The following is a 23,132-nucleotide window of genomic DNA, read 5'->3' on the forward strand; positions in this document are numbered from 1 at the left end:
CAACAATCACTTAGCAGCGGTCACTGTTGCTTAGCAACGGGTGGCTGGGGGCGTGGCCTTGGCGCCTGGGCGGGGCGGGGCGGGCGAGCCCATCGCGCCAGAACCGGGGGCGCGCGGAACGTACCAACTCAGTGCTGGGGGGAGGGGATGTTCCCAGCGCTAGTCCCGCCCCTTTCCCTTAGGTTTATCCTTTATTTTTATGAGGAAATCCCCCGGGACACCCATTTTGGGAGGATTTCCGGCCAAACCAGGCGCTCCCGGGGCGGTGCGGGCTGGCGGGGGCGCTGACGAGGCGCGTCCCGCCCTCAGCGCTGTCATTGTGGTACAGGAGCGAGTTTAATCCACAGGGATTCCCTGTGGGATGCGAGCGCTGCTCCGAGTGGGATGTCGCGATGATAGTGACCCATGTCGGCGATAAATCACCCCGAAAACACGGGAGTGACAAGGAGAACGATGCTGAGGGGGCAGCGGGTCCCCGGGGCTGCTCACACCGTGATTGTCCCTTGTGAGGGTGGACACCCAGCAAAGGCCAGGCCTTGCAGCCATAAAATAAATTAATTAGCACTACAATTAGCGCGGGTGTAGCCGTGAGAGGCCGCAGTGTCTCTGTCACACCCAGAAATGTTCCTGTCCAGAAAATTGGGGGATAAAGTAAAAAAGCTGTGCAGGCCGAGGCTCTGAGGGCTGGGCTGGAGCGCTGAGAGCTTCCCCAGCAGGGAACAACATCTCCTGTCCAGCTGCCCAAAGCCTCTGCACCTTCAGTGACTATTTATTTAGAAATAAATGGGTTTTTCTCAGCTTGATAAGTGCTCTGAGAGCTCCGGGCTGTGACAGAGGGTGGTGTGCTCCCTGTGGATTTATCAGAGTCAGGACTTCTCCCAAAGTTTCCCTCTGTGCTCAGGTACCAGCCTGGTGCATTTCCTATTCACCAGATTTTGTACTGTGTTGCATTTGTTATAACCAAAAAGTAGCTTTGCAGCTGTTTAAAAAAAAAACACCCAAAACAACCCTGTAATTAAAACCTTTGAGTAAAGTCCTCAGGAAACAATCGATATTGGGATAAGTTACAGAACATTGTGCAGCTACATTTAAAGACAGACTTTACAGGAGTAGAAAGAACAATTAAAAAGGAAAATACATTTATCAGACATACATAGAGAACAAAAAAAAATAAGAAATCAGTCCAATGATCAACAACTTTTGCTCCAATACACAGCAAACATTCCCACCCAGCCACTGTGACAATGACATTTCCAGGCAGGATGTGAAGAGTGGAGAAGAAAGTGCAGATTTAATTCTGCATCAGCTGCTGTGGGGATCTTGAACTGCACTGGCACCTAGGGAATTCCTGGTGGGAATTCTGAGTGTGGGGATCTTCAACTGCTACCAGGCAGTTCCTGGTGGGAATTCTGAGTGTGGGGATCTTCACTTGAACCAGCACCCAGGGAATTCCGAGTGGGAGTTCTGAATGGGGAGATCTTCACCTGCATTGACAACCCAGGGAGCTCCTGGTGGGAATCCTGAGTGTGGGGATCTTCAACTGCTACCAGGCAATTCCTGGTGGGAATTCTGCATGAGGGGATCTTCACCTGCTACCCAGTGCACCCAAGGAGTTTCTGGTGGAAGTTCTGAGTGAGGGGATCTGCACCTGAACCAGGGTATTCCTGGTGGGAATTCTGAGTGGGGACCTTCACCTGCTACCAGGGACTTCCTGGTGGGAATTCTGAGTGGGGGGATGTTCACTTGCTACCAGGGAATTCTTGGAGGGAATTCTTAGTGGGGATATTCACCTGCACTGGCACACAGTGAATTCCTGGTGGGAATTCCAACTGGGGGGATCTTCATCTGCTAGCAGGCAATTCCTTGTGGGAATTCTGCATGAGGGGACCTTCACCTGCTACCAGGGAATTGCTGGTGGGAGTTCAGAGTGGGGATCTGCCCCAGAACCAGCACGCAGGGAGTTGCTGGTGGGAATTCTGAGTGAGGGGATCCTCTCCAGAAGCAGCACCCAGGGAGTCCCTGAAGGGTGGAAGCTCAGGGTGTGAGCCGTGCCCAGGAGCAGCCCTGGCCCCTCAGTCCATCATGGCCCGGAACTGCTGGGTGTACTGGGCCAGCTGCTCCGCCTGCTCCCGCAGCTCCCTGCTGGCCTCGGCGTTGGGGAATTTGAGGGCAGCGCTTTTGGTGGCCAGGGCCAGGTTCTTGAGCAGGCTGCAGAAGCGGCTGCTGCTGTGCAGGATGTCGCTCCGGGCCTCCCTCTCCTGGCTCTCCTGGCACAGGGAATCCACCAGCCTCTGGCCCACCATGATGATGAGTTTGCTGTGGGAGATGAAGATTTCGGGGGGCTGCTGGCTGCTGAGGCTGGCGCTGAACACGCCCAGGGCCTTGTGCAGGGCGGCGAAGCACAGCCTGCAGTGCTCAGGGAGGGGGATTTTCCTGGCAGGCTCCTGCCTGCTGGCATTTTCAGTCTTTTTTGCACATGGCAAGACCTGGAGGAAAGGTTAAAACAGAAATAGATTCAGCCCGGTGTCACACGCTGGTTGTTTCTTTGGTTGCTCTACCCGGAATTTTTGTGGTCTCCAAATCGCCACACCCTGGAGCCTTTACAGTAATTTCTCTTTCCATAAAGTGTTGGAAATTCTCCTGATTGCTTTTTAAATGCAGTTTTAATATTGGATAGCACACAAAGTGCTGCAGCTGAATATCAATCCTTTACACACTCTGTCCTTGAAGCTTTCAAATAATACAAAACATTGATCTTTAATGGACTTAATCGGGGTTATGAATGATTAAAATGCACAAAACAAGAGTCAGTTTTGTGCCAGTGCATGATGAGATACTTTGAAATACTGATTCTCACAGCCTTTTCTCAAATGATGCTGAAAGGCAATAAAATAAACTGTATGACTCTAAACTGGAGTTGTTTGATTGAGGAAAATAAGTGTTCTTCACAGGTTTTCAGCAGTAATTCTGGGAAAATGATCTCTGAGAAGCAAATATGTATAGAGATGTGTGTCTGAATGCAAATTACTCTGAGTTTTATCAAGCACAGAAATTAGGGACTAAAAACCCTTATAAATAATATTTTCAAAGTTAGAAATACCTTTGGGTTTGACTCTGTACTCTTCTTTGCTACTTCTTTACCTGAAATGACTTTCTGTGCCTGTTACAAATTAAAATGAAAGCAAAGTTGAAACAACTACATAAAGTATTTAAATATAAATGTGGTTTTCTCTGATTTCATGGGGAAACAACTACTTGTTCTGCAGCCTTCATGTTGCAAATAGAAATGGGGGATTTATTAGAAGGAGCTGTAGGTTTTCTCCTCCTAAAAATGATCCTGCAAGATCTGAGACTGAAACCAACATTTCAGTCTCAGAATGTTACATTTCAATGTAACATTCCCTAAATTTTAAGGACAATCAGCATGTCTTTGGGAAACTAAGGGAGATATTCTTAGTAGATACTTTAGTGATTCTAAGGAGATTCTTACAATCATCCAGAATTATTCCAACAAATAAATGTGATAATTCACAGAGTTTCATTTCTATGCAAATTGGATTTCTATCCAAGTTAGGAAGGAACACCTCTTGTCGTGCCAAACACAATGTAGTGGCAGGAAGAGAAAAAAGAGAAGTAAGGTTTTGCTAACTTCCATTGAAACCTACTTCCCAAATGAATTCAAGCTGGCAAGAATGATAAAAATGTTTGATTTTCTCTGTTGATTAAAATTACTGCTCATTGTACACGTGCCATCCAGCACTGCACAAAATCCTGGATCTATGTAAAGTCTGGAAAGTGGGATGTAGTGCAAAGTGAGTGTGGCAGTGCAAAGTAAAATAGTGCTGATAGTTAACAGCCTAACACCTGCAAAGGGTGAGGAGTTCAGAGAGGAACCCTCAGTGTCACTGACCTGCAACTGGACATAATCACAATCCTTGCTGCAGCTTTCTTCTGGTTTCTGCACAGGGACCTGGCTTTGGCTGGGTTTCTCAGGAGCATTTCTCTGGAGTGACTCAATTTCTACTCTTCTTGGCACGGGGATTTGTTTTGCCATTTTGCATTCTGGGTTCACTTTTGGTGGCTTCTTTTCTTGCTCCTTCTCGCTCTTCCTGAAGAGCAGTTTCCCGTTGGCGATGATGATGGACACAAACCTCTTGATATCGTCTGGAATTGTCCTGGCCACCATAACGAAGCGATCCAGGTCGTCAGGGTTGTTCTGGGGCTTCCTGAGCACCAAAGCCTCCAGGGACCAGCTGCAGCTGTTGAGAGCTTCCCTTGTTTCTGTCAATATTTTGTAGGAGTTCATGAGGATTTCCAGCTGTTTTTTAATTCTGGCCTGCAGGTTGTTATCCGTGAGGTTGGAGGCGTTTCCCTTCAGGGCTTGAGCAAAGGCCAGGAACTCTCCCAGTGACACCTTTATGTGGTCCACTGCTCTGTGGATCTCCTCCAGGCTTTTCTCCAGGTGCTCCTGCAATCTCCACTTGCTGCTCACAAAGATCATTAAACTGGCGATGGAGCTGGACACGCCGTGCTGCAGCTGGGTCAGGGTCTCGATGGCTGCTTCCAGCTCCAGTTTGATTTCTTGGACAGGCTCTGGTGATGGTGACAGCCTAGAAGATGACTCAGCAGAGGAGCTGGAGGATGAGGACAGAGTGCTGCTTCTGCTGTCCACACTAGAGACACACAAACTGTCATTCTCTGACTTGGCATCCACGGAGAGCTGTGGAGAAGCACCGTGTGCTTGGTCACTGTTGTTTTCCTTCTCTCTCTTGGAGTGCTCAGCACTGGGCAAACCTTTGGGAATATCATAAACATTCTCCTCAGAGATCTGACTCTCAGCCTTGGCAGCCAGGAGCCTCGGGGGCAGCCCAGAGCTGCCGTTGTGTGGCAGGAGGAGCAGGTCCCGCGAGGGCGGAACGTCGTACAGGGGGATTTCTGGAAGCGTTCGTTTCCTCTGTGCCGGTGGGATGTCGTACAGCTGGGGATTCCCAGCCTTGGCTTCAGCTGGAGCCTTGTACCTGGCTGGGGGAATGTCATACAGCACCTGCTTCTCCACAGGCTGCCCAGGAGGGGCGGGTTTGAAGCCGGAGTTTTCAGGCGATACTGGAATGTCGTAAATCCATTCGGACTTCCGAGGGTTTGGCAAGGTGTTGTAATGGCCCCAGCACTTCTTCTGAGATTTCATTTCTGAGTCATTGAGCTCTCTTTTGGGAGGGACATCATATAACTGCAACAGAGCACAGAGGGTTCATAAACCATCTTTTTAAACAAGAATGAGAAGCAGAACTGAATTCTCAGAGCACACAAATGTGTGCAGCTCCACTGATGTCGATGCAATGGCACCACACAAAGGCTGCCTGTATCTTTTGTTTTCTAACATGCACAAGCTGCATGTATAAAAGGTAAAATATTTGGAGCACAGGTGATTAGATCCCACAGCACAGTCCCCAGCCAGTGAAATCTGTAGACACTTGATTTTTCCCCACTCACATGCACACCCTTTCAAACAATAAATCATCAACAGACACCAGTGACTCTACTCAAACACCTTCAATAAATTTAATTTTTGCTTGATACAGATATATGTGTGTACAGCTGGAGTCTAAGCTGGGAAAGGGGCGTTCAGGACCATTTGTTGTGTAAGAAACAGTGGGGAAGAGATGGGAAACCTGTCCCTGCTCCAAGCCAGGAGTGACAGATTATTGTGTGCCCATCAGGCCTTACTTACATTGCCTGCTGGTGAGCCCTGGCTGCCAGCTCCTCCTTTTTCTGCCTTGGATGGGGTGTTGTAAAGCTGCTTCTGCTCTGCCTGGAAGCTCTCAGTGGATCTGCCCAGCATGGAGACCTTCCTTGTGCTGGGGGGAGTGGCACCACTCTGCTCAAAAGGAAAAAGAAAGGTTTATTTTGATCCTTTCTAGAGCCCACTGGGGCCTTGAGTGGGACCAAAGGCTTTGGGCCATACATGAGTAGGTTTGGTCTGAGCAGGGATCACCCAGGAATCTGTGGATATTGATGGACAGGGCTCAGGCCTGCCCTGCCAGGGAGCAGCAGGGAGTGGGGAGGCCCCTGATGTGCTCCAGTGCCACTCACCCCTCGGTGTGGGAGGTGACAGGACAGGCTGGGGGCTGGCCCCTGTCCCACCCTCAGAGGTGCAGGAAATGTGACTGCCACTGTAGGACACAAAACAACACAACCCAGACTTGCTGCCCTTTGCAAGGTAAAAAAGGGGCTTTTTATTTTCTGACTCTAACATTTACAGATCTCCAAAAGTGACGGTGGATTGGAGGGTGACAGTGCCACCTCTCCAATGACACTGGACAAACCAAGAGTCTATCAGATTTCTCCTCCTCCATAAAAGAATGCAAAACAATGAGTTATTTACATAAAGTGTGTGAGAGAGTTTGTTACAAGAATGTAACCATCAGAAGGCTTAGAAAAATCTTAAAAAATCAGGGGACATTCACTGAGCCCAGGGGAGTGGGACAGCACCAGGGACAGGATTGTGTAACAGGACACGTCACAGGGATGTGACCAAATCCAGGGTGTGTTTTTCCCAGGAGGAGGGTGGTGGAGTGACATTTAATTTCTTGTGGACGTGGGCTTGTGACTCTTCTCTAAACACCCCCAAATCACCCCCACCAAATGACACCACCACATTTCCTCATGGATTCCGCAGCAGAGTGGGTGACAGGTCAATTCTACTGTCACCCTATTTGCTTTCTGTAAAGTTGGGAAGGAAATCATCTGTTTTTAGCTCTAAACCTCAGTTCTCCTGAGTTTCTTAGAAATTTAGAGCAACGTGTCTTAAATCTGGTGCATTTCTAGTACACTTCCATTTTTTCTATTTCTTTTTCTATTATAATTCCAAGGCAGAGAGGGTGACACTACTGATGTCTTACTGAATTTTCTGTATCAGTGTCAACCTCTCTGCCTGAGAATCCATGGAGAAATACCTTACTGACAGAAAAAATTGAAGTGTTTATTAGAAACGCACCAGATTTGGGACACGTTGCCCTAAATGTCTAAGAAACTCAGGAGAACTGAGGTTTTGAGCTAAAAATAGATGATTTTCTACCCAATTAGACAAAAAGCAAACAGGGTGACAGTAGAAGTGACCTGCAGATGTGCTCTGAGGTGCTGCAGGGGGGCAGCTGCAGGGAGGGAGGGACAGGACTCACCTGTGGCAGCGGGGACCCGCGGTGCTGCAAGGAGGGGACATCGTACACCTCAGCCCTGATGTTGGGGGCTGAAGCCCTGCAGGCTCTGGGCAGGGTAAACAGGTGCTTGGAGGGGAGAAAAAATAGTAATAGTAATAGTAATAGTAATAATAATAATAATAATAATAATAATAATAATAACAAAACTGCATCAGCAGGAAGCTTTGAAAAGTCATTCGGCTGGAAAATCCACTGTTGGAGTAATCATTCTTAAGTGATAAAAACCTTCAGCTCTTCACTGAAAGTGAGAGACAGGAACTGACCTCACAGGCAACAGCATGTTTATTCTCAAATAATTCTCCTTTACCAGCAGTTCTGGTACATTTTAGATAAGATCTGACCTGGCACAAAGACAATCTGCCTTACTAACCACAGGGCAGAAAAGATTTGGAGAAAATCCAGCTGCAGTTATCACTTAAACCTTTAAACTGCCCAAAAGCAGAACCACTTAAAAAAGGAAGTGGGGAAATTTCAACTTCTCCAAGCCCACAGTCATTGGGTCAAGCCAATTTAATGTCAGAGCAGCAGCAAAGTGCAGGCTGAGCATTATTCTGTAGTTATGAACAAATGACTCATTTGAAAGGATTAAACCTTGATGTCCTGTCCAGCTTCATAAACAGGGAATTGCATCTTTGCAGTCAGATTCTTCTGTTTGATTAAAACATAATTTGAGCAGCCATGACCAGATCTGTGGGACAATTAATGTCACAAAATATGAATGCTGGGTTAGGACTTTTCTTTTTTACAATCAACCACCAAAAGATGGAATTTTGTTCATCCAGCCTGCCTTCAGCCTGGCTGCCCTCAGCTAATTTATAAATGGGCCCTTGCAAAGCACTGACCTCCAGAAACGCTGCTGGGGTGAGATATTACAGGAAATTTTAAATTTTAAACTGGTTTTAAACTGGAGGGAGTGATTCCCATCGTGCAAATCCTGCAGCAGCTAAATGTAGGGGAAATATGGTAGAGGAAGAAGAAGAGTGCAGCTTCACCGTGCCTGGTTCAGCTCTCATGTGGGAGCGGGGAATGAGGAGTGAAGACAAATCCCCTGAGTGCTGTGACAGAGAATCACAGAGCCACAAAATGGTTTGGGTTGGGAGGGATCTAAAGGACCATCTCTGCAGAGGGCAGGAGCATCTTCCACTGTGCCAGCCTGCTCCAAACCCCCTCCAATGTGGCCTGGGACTCCTCCAGGGATGGGGAATCCTGGGCAACCTGTGCCTGAAGGAAGGCACGGATAGGAGCATCTTCCTTGCAAACACGGGCACAACTTCCCTGAGTGAAAGGGCAAAAGGTAAAAGCCATCCTTAGGCCAGGTCTGCTTCCAGATGGACAAATCTGAGAATCCAGCAGAAAGGAAACTCACTGGGTATCACATGTTGGCACTTTGGAAGTGGCAGTAGAACCAGAAGGAAGGAGGTTTCTCTGTGGGGTGAAAACACCCCAGCTCTGAGGGATTTATTCTCGTTTCACTGCTTCAATCAGCTCCCTCAGAGACTCACAGTGGCTTTTCCCAGCTGCTCAGAGGACAGCTGAGTATGGCAGGAGCTTTGCCAGCTGTGCCACAGGATCTCTGTGAGATGGTCTGGATTGTTCTGTGCTCCCTGAGCTCCCCTGCCTTGGGGACAGCTTGTGACCACCAGGGTGCAGCTGGTGTGGGGACAGCTGGGACACTGTGCCACAGGCAGCCCCACTCTCAGCTTCTGGATAACCATCAGAGGCTGGGACAGTCCTTTTTCATTCTTCATTCTTTTTCATTCTCAGACTAGGTGGATAAATTCATGAAATGAGGCAGGGAGAGCCAAGGAGCTGCTCTGCCAGACCATTCATCCACATAATGAATAGATGACACTCTCCACCTGATTTGCTGGCACAACATGGAAAATGGATGCCAGTTTCTGATACAGTTTGCCAATGTCTCCTTTAGGGTCAGGAATATGGGGAAATCAATGACAGCAAGTGCAGAAGAGTCTCTTGTAGCTGTACTCAGTTTGAATTTGAGTTATGGCTGTGCACTGCAGCTGCAGAGCTGAAGAGGAGGTTCTGGTCCCCAGGGATGCCCTGAGTTTGTTGTTTTCTGGCACCCAGCAGGAAGCAGCAAGGAGGTTTCCATGACTGGCCTTCCACACAGCAGGAGGCGAGGTGGCTGAATGAGCCCCATAAATCAAACCAACATTAAATCAGCCTAAATCACTATAGAGCTGAATTTTCTTCCTTTTCCTTGCTCAATTAGAATTTCAAATGTGATTTCCATACACAGAATAACAAGCCACCCAAGGCTGGAGAGCTCACAGAACTGAACAAAACCTCACACTTGAACTCTGTCCCCACCTGCTCTATTCCCCTTTGATTATGAAACATTGCCCACTCATTTTTTTCCTGAAGAAAGCACAAGGTCTTGATGTTAAAAACCAGTGAGATGTAATCAAATTGCATGTTCCATGTATGTTTGAAAGTCAAACTGGGAGAAAGAAGAGCCAGGCCAGGGAGCTGTAATGAAACCCTGGAAAACCAGTTTGTTCTCCTCTCTAACTGGGGGAACTGGTGGCAACTCTCCTCCTGTACACCTTGGCCAATATCTCAGCAGCAGCAAAAACGGGTTGGGAGAGAAATTGGTTGAGGGCACAAAACTTTGTGTCCTTCTGTGTGTCTGGCAGGGTCTGCTGCTTGGTGCAAGCCTAGGGACAGCCCAAGGGACAGGCAGCAGCATTCTGAGCTTGCTGAGCTGCTGGAGACACTAAAACCCAGACCAAACCCAGCAATCACACACCAAAGGGTGATCTTTTAAAATTTATGAATCATGTTCCTGTGCAGATGGATGCAGGCTCCACATGTGCCCAGAGGGCTCTGGATGGCTGCTGGAGAAAGTTCTGTGTCTTGTTATTTTAACTTTGTAAATAATTTATAGATTCTCCCAAACAAATGGTATATTCTTTACTTCCTGCCCTGTTTCACAGCTGTTTTAGACTGCCAGAAAGGTGAGGGAGCACAGAATGTGGAGACTCTCATCTGTCACCCAGAGCAGCATTTCTCACCCCTTGCTATAAACTGATGGGAATTTCCTAAACACCATCATTCCTCTGCTGCAAACTCCACTGAAAATCCCAGCTTCCTTATTTCCCCCCTCCCAGCCACTGTTTTAACACCAACATCTGGGTTTTGGGAGCTCACCTGGTGCGTGGAGTGCTTGTTCCTCTCGCTGAACAGCATTTCTTAACCCATGCTATAAATTGATGGGAATTTCCTAAAAACCATCATTCCTCTGCTGCAAACTCCACTGAAAATCCCAGCTTCCTTATTTCCCTGCTCCCAGCCATTGTTTTAACGCCAACATCTGGGTTTTTTAGAGCATGTGTGGAGTGCTTGGTCCTCTCGCTGAGCAGCATTTCTCACCCCTTGCTATAAACTGATGGGAATTTCCTAAACACCATCATTCCTCTGCTGCAAACTCCACTGAAAATCCCAGCTTCCTTATTTCCCCCCTCCCAGCCTCTGTTTTAACACCAACATCTGGGTTTTGGGAGCTCACCTGGTGCGTGAAGCGCTTGTTCCTCTCTCTGAGCAGCTGCGCCGCCAGGGCTGGCACCTGGTACACGAGCTGGGGCTGAACCCAGCCCTCCATCTTCTCGTAGGTGGCCGAGGGCGCCGTGGCCGTGGGCACAGGGGGCACGGAGGGCACGGGGGGCACGGAGGGCACCTGGTAGATGCCGTGTGCGGCCGGCAGCTCGGCCGAGGGCGGCAGGAGCTGCAGGCGGTTGGCGGGGGCCAGGCCATGGTGGCCGTGCAGGGAGCAGTGCCACCAGCCCTGGCTGCCCGCCACGTGCTGCTCCAGCACCGTCACGATGTCCCCTCTGCGGAACGCCAGCTCGTCCGAGCACTCCGCCTTGTTGTCGTAGAGAGCCTTGGCCAGGCTGTGCTGGGGACACAAGCACACCCACCGTGTCACTTTGTCACTTTTGGTCACTTTGTCACAGCCATGCCAGGCTCCTCACTTCCAGCCTGGTGTTCCCACCCTGCTGGGATCCTTTCCCCTCCTCGATCTCCGTTTGATTCACCCACCCCTCTTCTCATTGAACAGCCTCTCTCCAGCACTGAACTGGAAAATCATCAGGCAGGGTCAGTGGAGCTCTTAGAAAGAAGAGATTAAAACCCAAAAAAAACAAACCCGAAAGGTTCTCCAGCTAAGGCAGGGCTTAATTAAACTTAATTAAATTCCAACTTCAGGACAGCCCTCGATACTGTGGAGCTGGAGAGCACACCTTTGCCATCACAGTTAAATGTGGCACTTTGGTGTTGCAGTAAGGCAGGAAAATGGGATCTATTCTGTGATCCCTATATAAAAAACAGGGATCTATTCTGTGATCTCTATATAAAAAATAGCTGGCTTTCCCATTGTCATTCTGTGAATTCTTCATCTCATAATTACTCATTACAAGATCACAGAATCATGGCATGCTTGGGGTGGGAGGGGACCTTAAATATCATCTCATCCCACCCCTGCCATGGGCAGGGACACCTTCCTCTGTCCCAGGTTGCTCCAAGCCCTGTCCAGCCTTCCAGGGATGGGGCAGCCAGAGCCAGCAGGTAGCTTTAGTCACCCGAGGCAGTTTTGCAAAGGGTAGAGAAAGCTGTGGATGCCATTTTTAGGTTTTTTTTCAGTACAAGATAGATTTTGCTTTTAGCTTTAAAATGCACTGTCTGCTCCCCTGTCAGTGGGAACACTGGCTGTGCCTCAGCATGAATTTCTTATCAGAAAGTGCAAGTAATGTCCAGGGAGATAGCACCCAAATAGGAAACGTGATGCCTTGTATTTTTGTGCAGAGCATTTGCTGTGGAGCAGCAGCTGGCCTGAAGCTGCAGCACAAGAACTCAAATTTGTCAGCTCAGCTGGCGACAAGGGCCCGCTGTTGGCTGCAGGCATTTCATGAACAATGGCTTTTTGTGGGGCAGGGGCAGCTGCCAGGGGGGACAGCAGCCCCCTTGGCCTCCTGGTCCAGCCTGGCCTTTGCCTGGAACATGGGAGCCCACTTTGGACTGGGACAATGCCAAAGGTTGGAGTCAGGAATCCCCCCTGGGCCAGGCCTGGGCTCCACACTGGCAAATAAAGGAGAACAGCCAACTTTCCTGGTGATCCATCAACACTGCTGGCTCCTTGGGCTGGGTGCTGCACAGACACACTTCTGAGCGACAGAGACCCTCTTCTTCTGCCCCAGGAGGAAAACTCTGCCCCTTTTCCACATGAAGAGCCTTCTCCAGGCACTCACAGGAGATGGGAGAAGGGATCTGAGCCTGGCTGGGCACACACAGCACGGCTGCCCTTCCTTTGTGCACCCACACAGCTGAGAGGAAGCTTTGGTTCACACTGTGGTTTTAAAAGGCATCTAAATATTGACATTTCCCTTTTCCTGTGGAAACAGCACCTTCAAGGTGCTGCTGAGCCTAATTTTATACCCAGAGACCCAAACCTTTCCATCAGAGGGGTCCCTGCTCGAGGCACAGCACACATTCCTTGAGTTTGACCAATAAAAATGTGCAAATATCCCAGGGCCAGCAGCCCCAGCCCGAGGCCAGGCTGAGGCAGAACACTGTGGCTCAGATTTTGCATTTCTGGAGCTCACATCTGTGATCAACACAAAGCCAGGAACCTCTAGAATCATCCCAAATCAAGCCAAGCAGGAGATTATTCATGAATCAATTAAATCATAGGGCACTCTGGGGGAGCTGACCTAGCTAGAAAAACAGATCTGTTCATGGATCATCTCATATCCCATCCAGAGAGATGGGAGGGAAAAATGAAGACTTTGACTTGAGAGGTGATGGAGACAAGTCCAAACCCCAGTCTGTAGAACATGACTGAACTGAGGGATTGTCAAACCTCACACAAGCAGGGTCAGTGGAGCTCTTAAAAAAACATATTAAAAAAAGAAAAAAAGAAAAAAACCACAAAAAACAAACCCCAAAGGTTTTCCAGCTAAGGCAGGGCTTAATTAAATTCCAAGTTTCAGGAGAAACCCTCAATACTGTGGAGCAGTACATCTTTGCCATCCCCTGTCATATTTCAGTATTTCAGAAAGGTGCAGGGCATTTCAGCAAGGTGCAGAGCATGTCAGGGAGGTACAGAGCATGTCAGGGAGGTACAGAGCATTTCAGGAAGGTGCAGAGCATCTCAGGAAGGTGCAGAGCATCTCAGGAAGGTGCAGGGCATCTCAGGAAGGTGCAGAGTATGCCAGCAAAATGCAGAGTATTTCAGCAAAACGTAGACTATTTCAGGAAGGTGCAGAGTATGTCAGGAAGGTGCAGGGCATGTGAAGGTGCAGGACATGTCAGCAAGGTGCAGGGCATTTCAGCAAAATGCAGATTATGTCAGGAAGGTGCAGAGCATGTCAGGAAGGTGCAGACTATTTCAGGAAGGTGCAAAGCATTTCGGCAAGGTGCAGGGCGTGTCAGGAAGGTGCAGGGCATGTCAGGAAGGTGCAGGGCATGTGAAGGTACAGAGCATCTCAGGAAGGTACAGAGCATCTCAGGAAGGTGCAGGGCATTTCAGCAAAATGCAGAGTATTTCAGCAAAACGCAGACTATTTCAGGAAGGTGCAGGGCATGTCAGGAAGGTGCAGGGCATGTGAAGGTACAGAGCATCTCAGGAAGGTACAGAGCATCTCAGGAAGGTGCAGAGCATGTCAGCAAGGTGCAGAGCATGTCAGCAAGGTGCAGGGCATGGCAGGAAGGTGCAGGGCATGGCAGGAAGGTGCAGGGCATGTCAGCAGCCCAGCAGGAGCCCAGGGGGTGAGTGCTCGCCCCCCCTGTGCCTGCAGGGCCATGCTCGGGGTCTCTGCAGGGCTGTGAGGCAGAGCCCAGCCCTGCCTGCTCCCGCAGCTCCCCGAGGTGTGGGGGGCATCGCCCCTCCTCTCCTGTGATCCCTGCCCTGCCTCTCAACAGGGGCTGCATTCCCAGCCCCTGAGCCCCCGGGGTGCTCAGTGAGCAGGGGCTGAGCTGGGGGCACTGGGGGATGCATTTCCCTGATATCCAGCACAGCTCTGGCTGGGCAGTGTTCTCTGGGGCTTTGTGTGTTGTGGCCTTAAATAACCAACGTGTAAAAAGCACTAAAGCGACACAGGTGAGGTCCAAGTGATTTTCCTTCTTTGCTTGCTGCCTCATCCCCATCAGCAGCCTTGTAAAACCTCTCCTAAGACAAAGAACATCCTAAAAGCCCCACAAAAAGCACCTTGTGAGGCAGTGCTGGGGCTCTGCTCTCCCTGAGTGGGTTTAAACAAGCTGCTGACAGAGCACAGACCTGGAAAAGACCAGAAAGTGCCCCCTGCATCCCCTGCCGAGGCACTGGGACCCCCAGAGCCCACAGCCAGCCCAGGGCAGAGCAGGGGGTCCCACCCTGGAGGCACTGACAGTGCAGGGTCCCTGGAACAGCCTCACTCCACAAGTTCCCATTTGCTGCAAGTGCATCTCCTTTATTGGAGCGTGGCTCAGGTGTGGGCAGAGTAATTCCCCTCCAAACTGGACTTGTCCCATCTTTGTTGTTTGCAGATCCTTACCCAGCCCTGCTCCCTCTACAAAGCCTTGGCAGCCCCTGGGAGTCATAGGGATGAAAGCTGCTCCCTCATGTTTATTAATGGAGAAATTGTAATTAAGGGCAGTAAAGCTGATCAGTGCCCAGCTCTATAACGTAAAATTTTATACCCTCAGAGTGACATCTGTGCTCTATGTACACAATAGATATTTATGCTAAGGATGAAACATCCCACTGTTACTAAAATCTCCTGATGCCTCTCCTATCCCAAGCCTGATCTTCATGCAACAGAAAAAAACATCATTATTAAATATATACAAACATTGCTAGAAAAATCCAAGTGGACACAGTGATGTACAGCACATGATAATTTCAGCATCTTGCCCACAAGCCTCACAAAATAATTTCTCTATGTCCCCATCCCACTCAGATTGTATTTGGAAATCTCAATTTGCTGCCCTGCATTATTTCATGTGAATGAGTACTGCACTATTTCACAGCATTTCAGATAAAAAAGATAATTTTTCATTTATTATCTTCAATTTGCTTCCTAAAAACCCCTACTGAGACCATGTAAATAAAGATACAGTTTAATCCTGGGAGGTTTTGTGGACTGAGAGAAATTTTTCTCATGTTGCACATCAATATATGAGTGAGCTCTTTCACTGCAGGAAAGTGGGACTTAAAATATTTGAGGAGGAAGAGATAGAGGGTTGTGTTTGCTAAACAGTTCTGCTCATACATCAGAGACACCTCTGACATGTTTACAGAGCAGCTTCCAGTTAATCTCTTCAGCTCCCAGCAAAGCTGCAGAAATAAACATTGTCCATCATCCCTTAGCTGGGAACAGCCCTCCCTGAGAATTCCCTGTTCAGCCCCAGACCACTCCGAGCCACTTAAACTTTGCTCAGGTAATTGTAGAGATTCCACATCAACATCCACAGAAAAAGAGGAAAATTTACCTTAAAAGCTCAGATCATTCTCCACCTGCATGTGCAGCATTTCCTGTGACCTGCAGAAGGTCCTTCTGCATTTCTTTGTTTTGTTTGTGCATTTTGGAAAATAATTGTTCAGCTCATACAGAAGTTTTGTGTGAGCTTCAAGGGGGAATGAACATCAGGACTTGCTTTTATTGCTTTAATTGATTTTGTGGGGGTGGAAGCAGGTGCTGATCACAGGTTTTGAATTCTAAATTTGATCAAATACAGAAGCACCACTTAAAAAAAACCCCAAGCTTACAAATCCTGCAGCTTCACACAGGGCACTGCTGCAGAGGTGGGAATTACAAACTGGAGTTCTGTTAACTTCCCCCAAACTCTCTTTCCTCCACAAATGAAGTCAATCAAATCCTTTGTGTGTTAAAATCCCCACCAGGGGAAAATGCAGCCAGGGTTTCACCGCACTCAGAGCATTTGTACAGGAGTGCTCTCATGCCCAGGCTCAAGGGAAAATAAACTGTTCCTCCCTGTGGGAGCATTCCTGGGGTGTGGGTCCTCAAACCTGTCTTTTTCCCATATGCACCCAGTCACTTTAGGGTTTTTTTGATTTTTTTTTTAACCTTTTAATATCTTAATTTCACCAGACTACATTTATTTCTAAATGTGGCTTTACAGAGAGAGGAAGTTGTACTTGCTGAGTACAAGTTGGGCACTCCCCAGAGCAGGGTCCTCACCCTCCTGTGAATCAGGGAAGCTCACCAGGAGCAAATTGACATTTTTCATTGAAAACTGTGCATTTTCAGGAATTCCTGCTGCTGGAGGTGCCAGGGGGCTGTCCCTGCATGCTGTGCCCTTTTCCCCTGCTGTGGCAGCAGTGGAGAGCTGAGGGCAGGGTGGGGGTTTCTGATCCACCAAGAAGCAGCAGCAGCAGCACAACTCCCACAGCTGCGGCTGCCTGGGGCTCTGGCTGCACTGAGCACCCCCCAAAATCTTGTCCTCACCCCCAAAATCTTGTCCTCACCTCCAAATCCTGTCCTTATCCCCCAAAATCTTGTCCTCACCTGCCAAATCTTGTCCTCACCCCCCAAATCTTGTCCTCATCCCCTAAATCTTGTCTTCATCCCCAAAATCTTGTCCTCACCCCCCCAAATCTTGTCCTCACCCTCCAAATCCTGTCCTCACCCCCCAAAATCTTGTCCTCACCCCCCAAAATCTTGTCCTCATCCCCCAAATCCTGTCCTTATCCCCCAAATCTTGTCCTCACCCCCCAAAATCTTGTCCTCACCCCCCAAAATCTTGTCCTCACCCTCCAAATCTTGTCCTCATCCCCAAAATCTTGTCCTCACCCCCAAAATCTTATCCTCACCCCCCAAACCTTGTCCTCACCCCCCAAATCTTGTCCTCATCCCCAAATCCTGTCCTCATCCCCCAAATCTTGTTCTCACCCCCCAAAATCTTCAGTCCTGACCCTGCCCCCTGCACAGCCCTGCAAAGCTCCTGTTTCTGAGATGGATGACATGCATTGAATAAACTGAGGAGTGGATGGTTTCTGAGTGAGTATCACTGAAATTGTCACATTTCTCTGGGCAGGGAGGGGTTTCCAGCTGGGCTAATCCCTGGTGTGAGTCCCCAGGTCCGGGCAGCAGCTGGGCTCTGGCCCTGGCTGTCATTAGCAGGGGACACATGGTGACAGCCCAGCCCTGCCCTGCCCAGCTGAGCCACCCCTTGTCACAGCCCCAGCTCTGCTCTGCACAAAGCCCAGCCTGGGCTGGGCAAAACCAGGCACAAACTACTGCAAAATGGGTTTGATCCATCACTCATGCCCCCACGCCAGGAGAAAAGAGCATTTCCCAAAAATGAGAGCCACAGCAGCTCTGCAGGATGTGGCCAGTCCTTACCCTCCAGTGCAAAGGCTTTCCCAGGCTCACAGAGTTCAGACTGAAATTACTTGGCATTTTGCTCATCACACAGTGACCTCAATTCTTGAGACATTTCCATTACCCATTTTCTAGGAGTCAATGCAAAACCATCATCTCTTTTGAGGTAATACACTGCTCAACTCATAACCTCGTTTTTTCTTTCCAAGGGAATGTGGAAGTGACCAGTCTGAGTCACTCATGATCATTTCTAATAAACTTGTCATTACTCAATGTACACAGAACAAACCCTCACCCTCCTCTGCCACACTGGTGCTCTTGAGACACTGTTAATTTGGATTGTATTTCAAAAAATTCAGACCACATGCTCTGTTGGTGATGTGCAAATCAGCTGAACACACACATTGCAAAGAGACCCCACCAGATGCAGATTTTACCCTCTGCCCACTACAAATGGAATCAGGAAAGTCACTAAATCAACTGCAGCAGAAAGAAAAGAGCCCAGTACTTACACTGACCTTCATTGTGCTGTGTTTCCCTGTTAGTCCATCACCTGAGCAGCAGCAGGAGGAGGAGGAGGAGGAGGATGTCCCCAGCCCTGCCGGTGGCTCAGGCAGCTCTGGAGGCTCTGGCTGGGAGCCTGGAGAGGGAAAGCTCAGCCTCTGCCGCCTCCTGCTCGCTGGGAGCCCCAGGAAAGCAGCTCTGGGAATGGGGGGAGCTCATTACGTGGCAGAACTGTCCCCAGGGAGCCCCTGGCTGCAGCTGGTGATGTGCAGGACACACAGACTGCCCTGCAGGGAGGGCCTGCCCTCTCTGAGCACAAAACCCGGGCCAGCAGGGCTGCACCAGGAAAGGGCTGCATTTGGAAGCGTTTCTGCTGCAGCATTTTTTACTTCTGGTTTGTTGTGCTTGGCTCTTTGTTTGTTTAGGTTTTTTTTGTTTGTTTTTTTTAACTTCAAAGTGGTGTGAGTTTTGATACACTTCTAATCAGTCTTTAGAAAACTGAACAGATCCCCTTTGTGGTTATAAATCCCCTGCAAAACCACCTCCCCCTGCAGAGGCAGAAAACCCAAGGAGGAAAGCTAAACATGATCTGCAGCTGAAGGGTTTTGTTTCTTGGATTGTTTAAAAAATCCTTAAATATTATTAAGGTATAATATTGTTTAAAATTATTACTGGTTGCTATTTTCTTGGCAACAGCTGAGTCCTGGTCGTGCTGGTGCACAGGTTTTACCACTTTGGACTCAGGATATCTTGGGGGTTGGCAAATTTTTACTGGTTTTGCCTTTGTACACGTTGGCTTTTCTCTGGTAAAAGCCTCTTCCTTCCTCTTTCCACAGTAGCTTCAAGATTAAATTAGACACTGGCTCCCAAAGCCACAATCCTGTAGCTAGAAAAGACTTTTATGTCTTGAATAGAAAATGCTGAATTGAAAAGCTTCATCAACCAAATCTACACCTCTGGGCTGGGAGCAAACCAGCTGCTGTCCAGAGGAGAAAGAGTTCCTGGCACAAACCAGCCCATTTCAATGCCTTTGTGGTTTTTCTCTTCTTTCTTTTTTATTTTTTAAACATCAGGAGCAGCAGTTTGACCCCTTCAGACACTTCATGCCCTGGAGTTTTTCAGGTGCTCCAGCATTTGAAATGATGGGGTAGTATCAGTTACAAACCCACAGCTTGTGGCCACAGAACTACTTTCAAATAGAATGAAATGTTCCCATGAGTGAGCCCCAGAGGGAATCCCTGCCATGGCAGGGACACCTCCCACTGCCCCAGGTGCTCCCAGCCCTGTCCAGCCTGGCCTGGGCCCTGCCAGGATCCAGGGGCAGCCCCAGCTGCTCTGGCAATTCCTGTGCCAGGGCCTGCCCACCCTCACAGGGAGGGATTTTTCCCTAATACCCAACCCAAACCTGTTCTGTGTCAGTGTGAAGCCATTCCCTGGGTGCTGTCCCTCCATCCCTTGGAATCCTCTCTCTCCACCTTTGCTCTTGGCTCCTCCAGGCCGCACTGAGCTCACCCCAGAGCTTCTCCTGTGCAGGTGAACAATCCCAGCTCTGCTCCATCCCTCTGCCCATCCTGGAGCCCCCTCTGGACCCTCTCCAGCAGCTCCATCTCCTCCCAGGTGCCAGGGCTGGGCAGGGGAGCTCTCTCTCACCTGGGCTCAGATTCTCTGTCACCCCCACGCCCGTGTTTGTGGGTGAGGAGGGGAGATGTGAACGGGGCATTTTAGGGGAGAAAAACTCCAAATCCACTTGGAGCACATGCAAAGACTCTCCCATTTTCCCTCAGCCAAAGCTGTGGCACTGCAGGAGCTCAGAGGGGTTTGAGGTTGCAAGGCTTCCTGTGCTGCCCCTGGATACGCAACAACAACAAGCAAACAAAACAACAGCCCTGGCTGAGCTGACACTGAGCTCCTCTCACAGGGGCTTTCCCCTGCAGGTGCAATAGTTGGGGCACAGGGATCATTGCAGAGCATTTCCTGTCACAGCAAGGCTGCTGAGACTTCAAGGAGTCCAGAGAGTAGAAAAAAAACCCTTTGTATTTTTATATAATTCAAGTATTATAATAAACAGTACTGCCAGGGTGGTAGGGGGCTAATAAAGAGCTCATCGATGATGTTGCAGAAATAATTTTGGTGTTTTATTACTCAGCTGAAGTTGGCTGGGTGGGCTCTGGCCATGTCTAAAATGCTCACAGCAGAACAGGCAGTTTGCTACCATTACATTGATTTATTGACAATCCACCCAAGAGAACTGGAAATATATGTAGAAATAGAAAATTCTTCTATATAGAGATTAAAAATACCCTGCCTTAGTTACTGATGACTCAATGTGAAAAGTTGCCTCCTAATCTTTACAAGCCTTGATGGAAAATTTGGAGTGTAAAAAAAATGACTCATTGAGCTCCTACTAAGCTTTTCCCCACCACTACTTTTTGTATTAAATTTCCAGGAGGCAGTTTGTTTACAGTAAACACTGAGATCATAATCCACCATGAAAATCCCAATTCCAGTACACTTATTGGACTTGCAGACCGCAGGACAGCAAGGCATTGACTTTGAATCAAGATTTCAGCATTCTCCAACCCTTACAGCTGCAGCAGGGCCTCTGATCTATAGAAAATTAATCTAGATGGAATGTGGATACAGAAATAAATGTAACAAACCTTATACACTGGGTCCTGTCTTTCAAAATAGGAACAGAGAGTGTTTCAAAATGTTTTCTGGTTTGCATGTAACATAAAGAAATTATGTCATGCAAGAGGGCACCAGGGCTGGCAGAGAAAGGATCTGTGTCTCTAATGTCATTGCAGCACAGCAGTGAGGTGGAACCTTGACATTATAGCTTTATAATTTCACAAATGTGCTTATTTCCAGCACAATTCTGCTTTATCCTCACCAAGAAGATGTTTCTCCCAGTCAGTGGTTTTGTCACCATGAAAAGCACAAGGGGACATCAGGTACAGGAACCCAAACACTTCACAGAGCCACAGAACTGAGCTTGGCAGGGACCTCTGAGACCACTGAGTCCCAGCTGTGCCTGATCCCCACCTTGTCCCCAGCCCAGAGCTCTGAGTGCCACCTCCAGGAATTCCTGGGACACCTCCAGGATGGGCACCCCAAACACCTCCTCCCAGGACAGTTCCAGTTCCTGAGCCCCTTTCCATGGGGAAATTCCTGCTGTGCCCACCCTGAGCTGCCCTGGCCCAGCCTGAGGCCGTTCCCTCTGCTCCTGTCCCTGTTCCCTGTTCCCTGTCCCCTCCTGGCAGGAGCTGTGCAGAGCCACAGGGTTCCCCCTGAGCCTCCTTTGCTCCAGGCTCAGCCCCTGCCCAGCTCCCTCAGGAATTCTCCATTCCCTTCCCAGCTCCCTCAGGAATTCTCCATTCCCTTCCAGCTCCCTCAGGGATTCTCCATTCCCTTCCCTTCCCAGCCCCTTCAGGAATTCTCCATTTCCTTCCAGCTCCCTCAGGAATTCTCCATTCCCTTCCCAGCTCCTCAGGAATTCTCCATTCCCTTCCCAGCTCCCTCAGGGATTCTCCATTCCCTTCCCAGCTCCTCAGGAATTCTCCCTTCCCTTCCCAGCCCCTTCAGGAATTCTCCATTCCCTTCCCTTCCCAGCCCCTTCAGGAATTCTCCATTCCCTTCCAGCTCCCTCAGGGATTCTCCATTCCCTTCCCAGCTCCTCAGGAATTCTCCATTCCCTTCCCAGCTCCTCAGGGATTCTCCATTCCCTTCCCAGCTCCATTCCCTGCCCTGGACAGCTCCAGCCCCTCAGTGTCTCTCTGGCCATGAAGAGCCAGAACTGGAAGGATCTCATCACTGCTACTCCAACATCACCAAGAACCCCACTGAATTCAAACACCAAACCCTTCCCTACCCCAAAACCCTTCCCTACCTTTGCAGGTGTGCTGCTCCTTGTGTTTTTCTCCATGGTTGTCATTGTGCACTTGGAGCAGCACAGGGAACCAGGGGGATGGGGACCCTTGAGCCCGGGCGCTGCGTGTGGGGAGCTCCCCTCAGCCAAGTCCATCTGACAGCTCTGCCCCTAGCAGAGAGACAAGCTTCCCACGTGAGATAGCATCTGAGACAACACAAGATGACAGGAGGGCAGAATAAAACCCAAAAAAAGCCCTTTTGGTGACTGAATGTAAGAAAACGCCGCGTCAAGTGGGATTTTCCTTGGTCTTCCTGCACCAACTTGTCGCAGTTCAGCAGTGGGAAGTGTGAGCCCTCTGCCCCTGCTCCTGTTTCCTCTTTTGCAGCAGTGAGAGTGGGGCTGTGGCACAGAGAGGAGCTGCACAGCCCTGATAAGGCAGCCCTGCCACAGTCCCAGCAGGGCAGGATGGCACTGCCAGCTCCTCCCGGCTTCCCAGGCAGTCTCAGCTCTCACAGCATGAGAAGCAGGAGCCTGTCAGGAATTCAAGGCACGCAGGGAAAGGTGTTCCCAGAGTCAGGGAATGCTTTGGGTTGGAAAGGACCTTAGGGACCACCTCATTCCATGGGCAGGGACACCTTCCAGCAGAGCAGGTTGTTCTGAGCCCATCCAGCCTGGCCTTGCACACTGAATTTCACCCTGGGCTTCATTTTCTCCCTCAACAGGATTAGTTCAGTTTTTCCCAGCCCTTCTTTCTCCCACAACCTTGTGGCCTCAGGAGGATGTCCAGGATATGGAAAGGCAGCAGGGTGCCAATGGCAGGATGGTTTTGTGTTAAAGAAGTAACTTTTTGCTATTGCACTGTGAGTTCAAGCCCCCAGAGCTACGGAAGTTCGAGGTGAGAGCTCCCCCAGTTCACAGCCACAGAGGTGCTTTAACACATAAACCACAAAATGAGGGCTGTAAAAGCAGATTCCAAACACCAGTAACAAGTGCATGAATTACAGACAGGTGCTTTAGCAGAAGTAAGAGAAAGGTGGCACTCCAAAACTAAAGAAGCCACTGCTGTCACCCATCCCACATCACGCCTCAGTGACTGTGTCAGGACTTCCCTTTCCCTGCCCCCAGCTCTGCTTCTCCTTGTTTCCCCAGCAAAAAGGCACCAGCACCACCATCCCTCAGCACCACTGCTGCTGAAGGGTCAGA

General features: G+C 49.3%; 1 protein-coding gene across 2 annotated transcripts; it reads right to left on the reverse strand.

Moving 5' to 3' along the window:
• Nucleotides 1-1,015: 1,015 nt before the first annotated feature.
• On the reverse strand, nucleotides 1,016-22,330 carry CASS4 (Cas scaffold protein family member 4). 2 transcript variants are annotated; one of them, XR_011682243.1, is made up of 7 exons: nucleotides 21,948-22,330; nucleotides 10,747-11,133; nucleotides 7,179-7,283; nucleotides 5,729-5,875; nucleotides 3,911-5,227; nucleotides 1,430-2,486; nucleotides 1,016-1,380 (listed from the first exon to the last, which is right to left on the reverse strand). XR_011682243.1 is itself a non-coding variant. In XM_071446791.1 (6 exons), the coding sequence occupies exons 1-6, from the start codon at nucleotides 22,080-22,082 to the stop codon at nucleotides 2,073-2,075; spliced, it is 2,505 nt and encodes an 834-aa protein (XP_071302892.1). In that variant the 5' UTR covers nucleotides 22,083-22,330; the 3' UTR covers nucleotides 1,016-2,072. The 2 variants fall into 2 exon arrangements, 1 of the variants encoding a protein (XP_071302892.1); XM_071446791.1 differs by having other exon boundaries at nucleotides 1,016-2,486.
• Between the last annotated feature and the right edge of the window lie 802 nt (nucleotides 22,331-23,132).

The sequence above is a fragment of the Agelaius tricolor genome, unplaced genomic scaffold (assembly GCF_023055355.1).
Source record: "Agelaius tricolor isolate 1412-34295 unplaced genomic scaffold, bAgeTri1.0.p SCAF_23, whole genome shotgun sequence".
Lineage (NCBI taxonomy): Eukaryota > Metazoa > Chordata > Aves > Passeriformes > Icteridae > Agelaius > Agelaius tricolor.

What these genes read in the sequence shown, in the direction of transcription:
- CASS4 (XM_071446791.1), bottom strand. Translation starts at nt 22,082, where the DNA reads ATGGACTTGGCTGAGGGGAGCTCCCCACACGCAGCGCCCGGGCTCAAG. An exon ending in GCGGGTCCCCGCTGCCACAG is followed by an intron (nt 5,876 to 7,178) that starts GTGAGTCCTGTC and finishes CCTTTTGAGCAG; the next exon opens with AGTGGTGCCACTCCCCCCAG. An exon ending in GTGATTATGTCCAGTTGCAG is followed by an intron (nt 2,487 to 3,910) that starts GTCAGTGACACT and finishes CCTTTCCTCCAG; the next exon opens with GTCTTGCCATGTGCAAAAAA.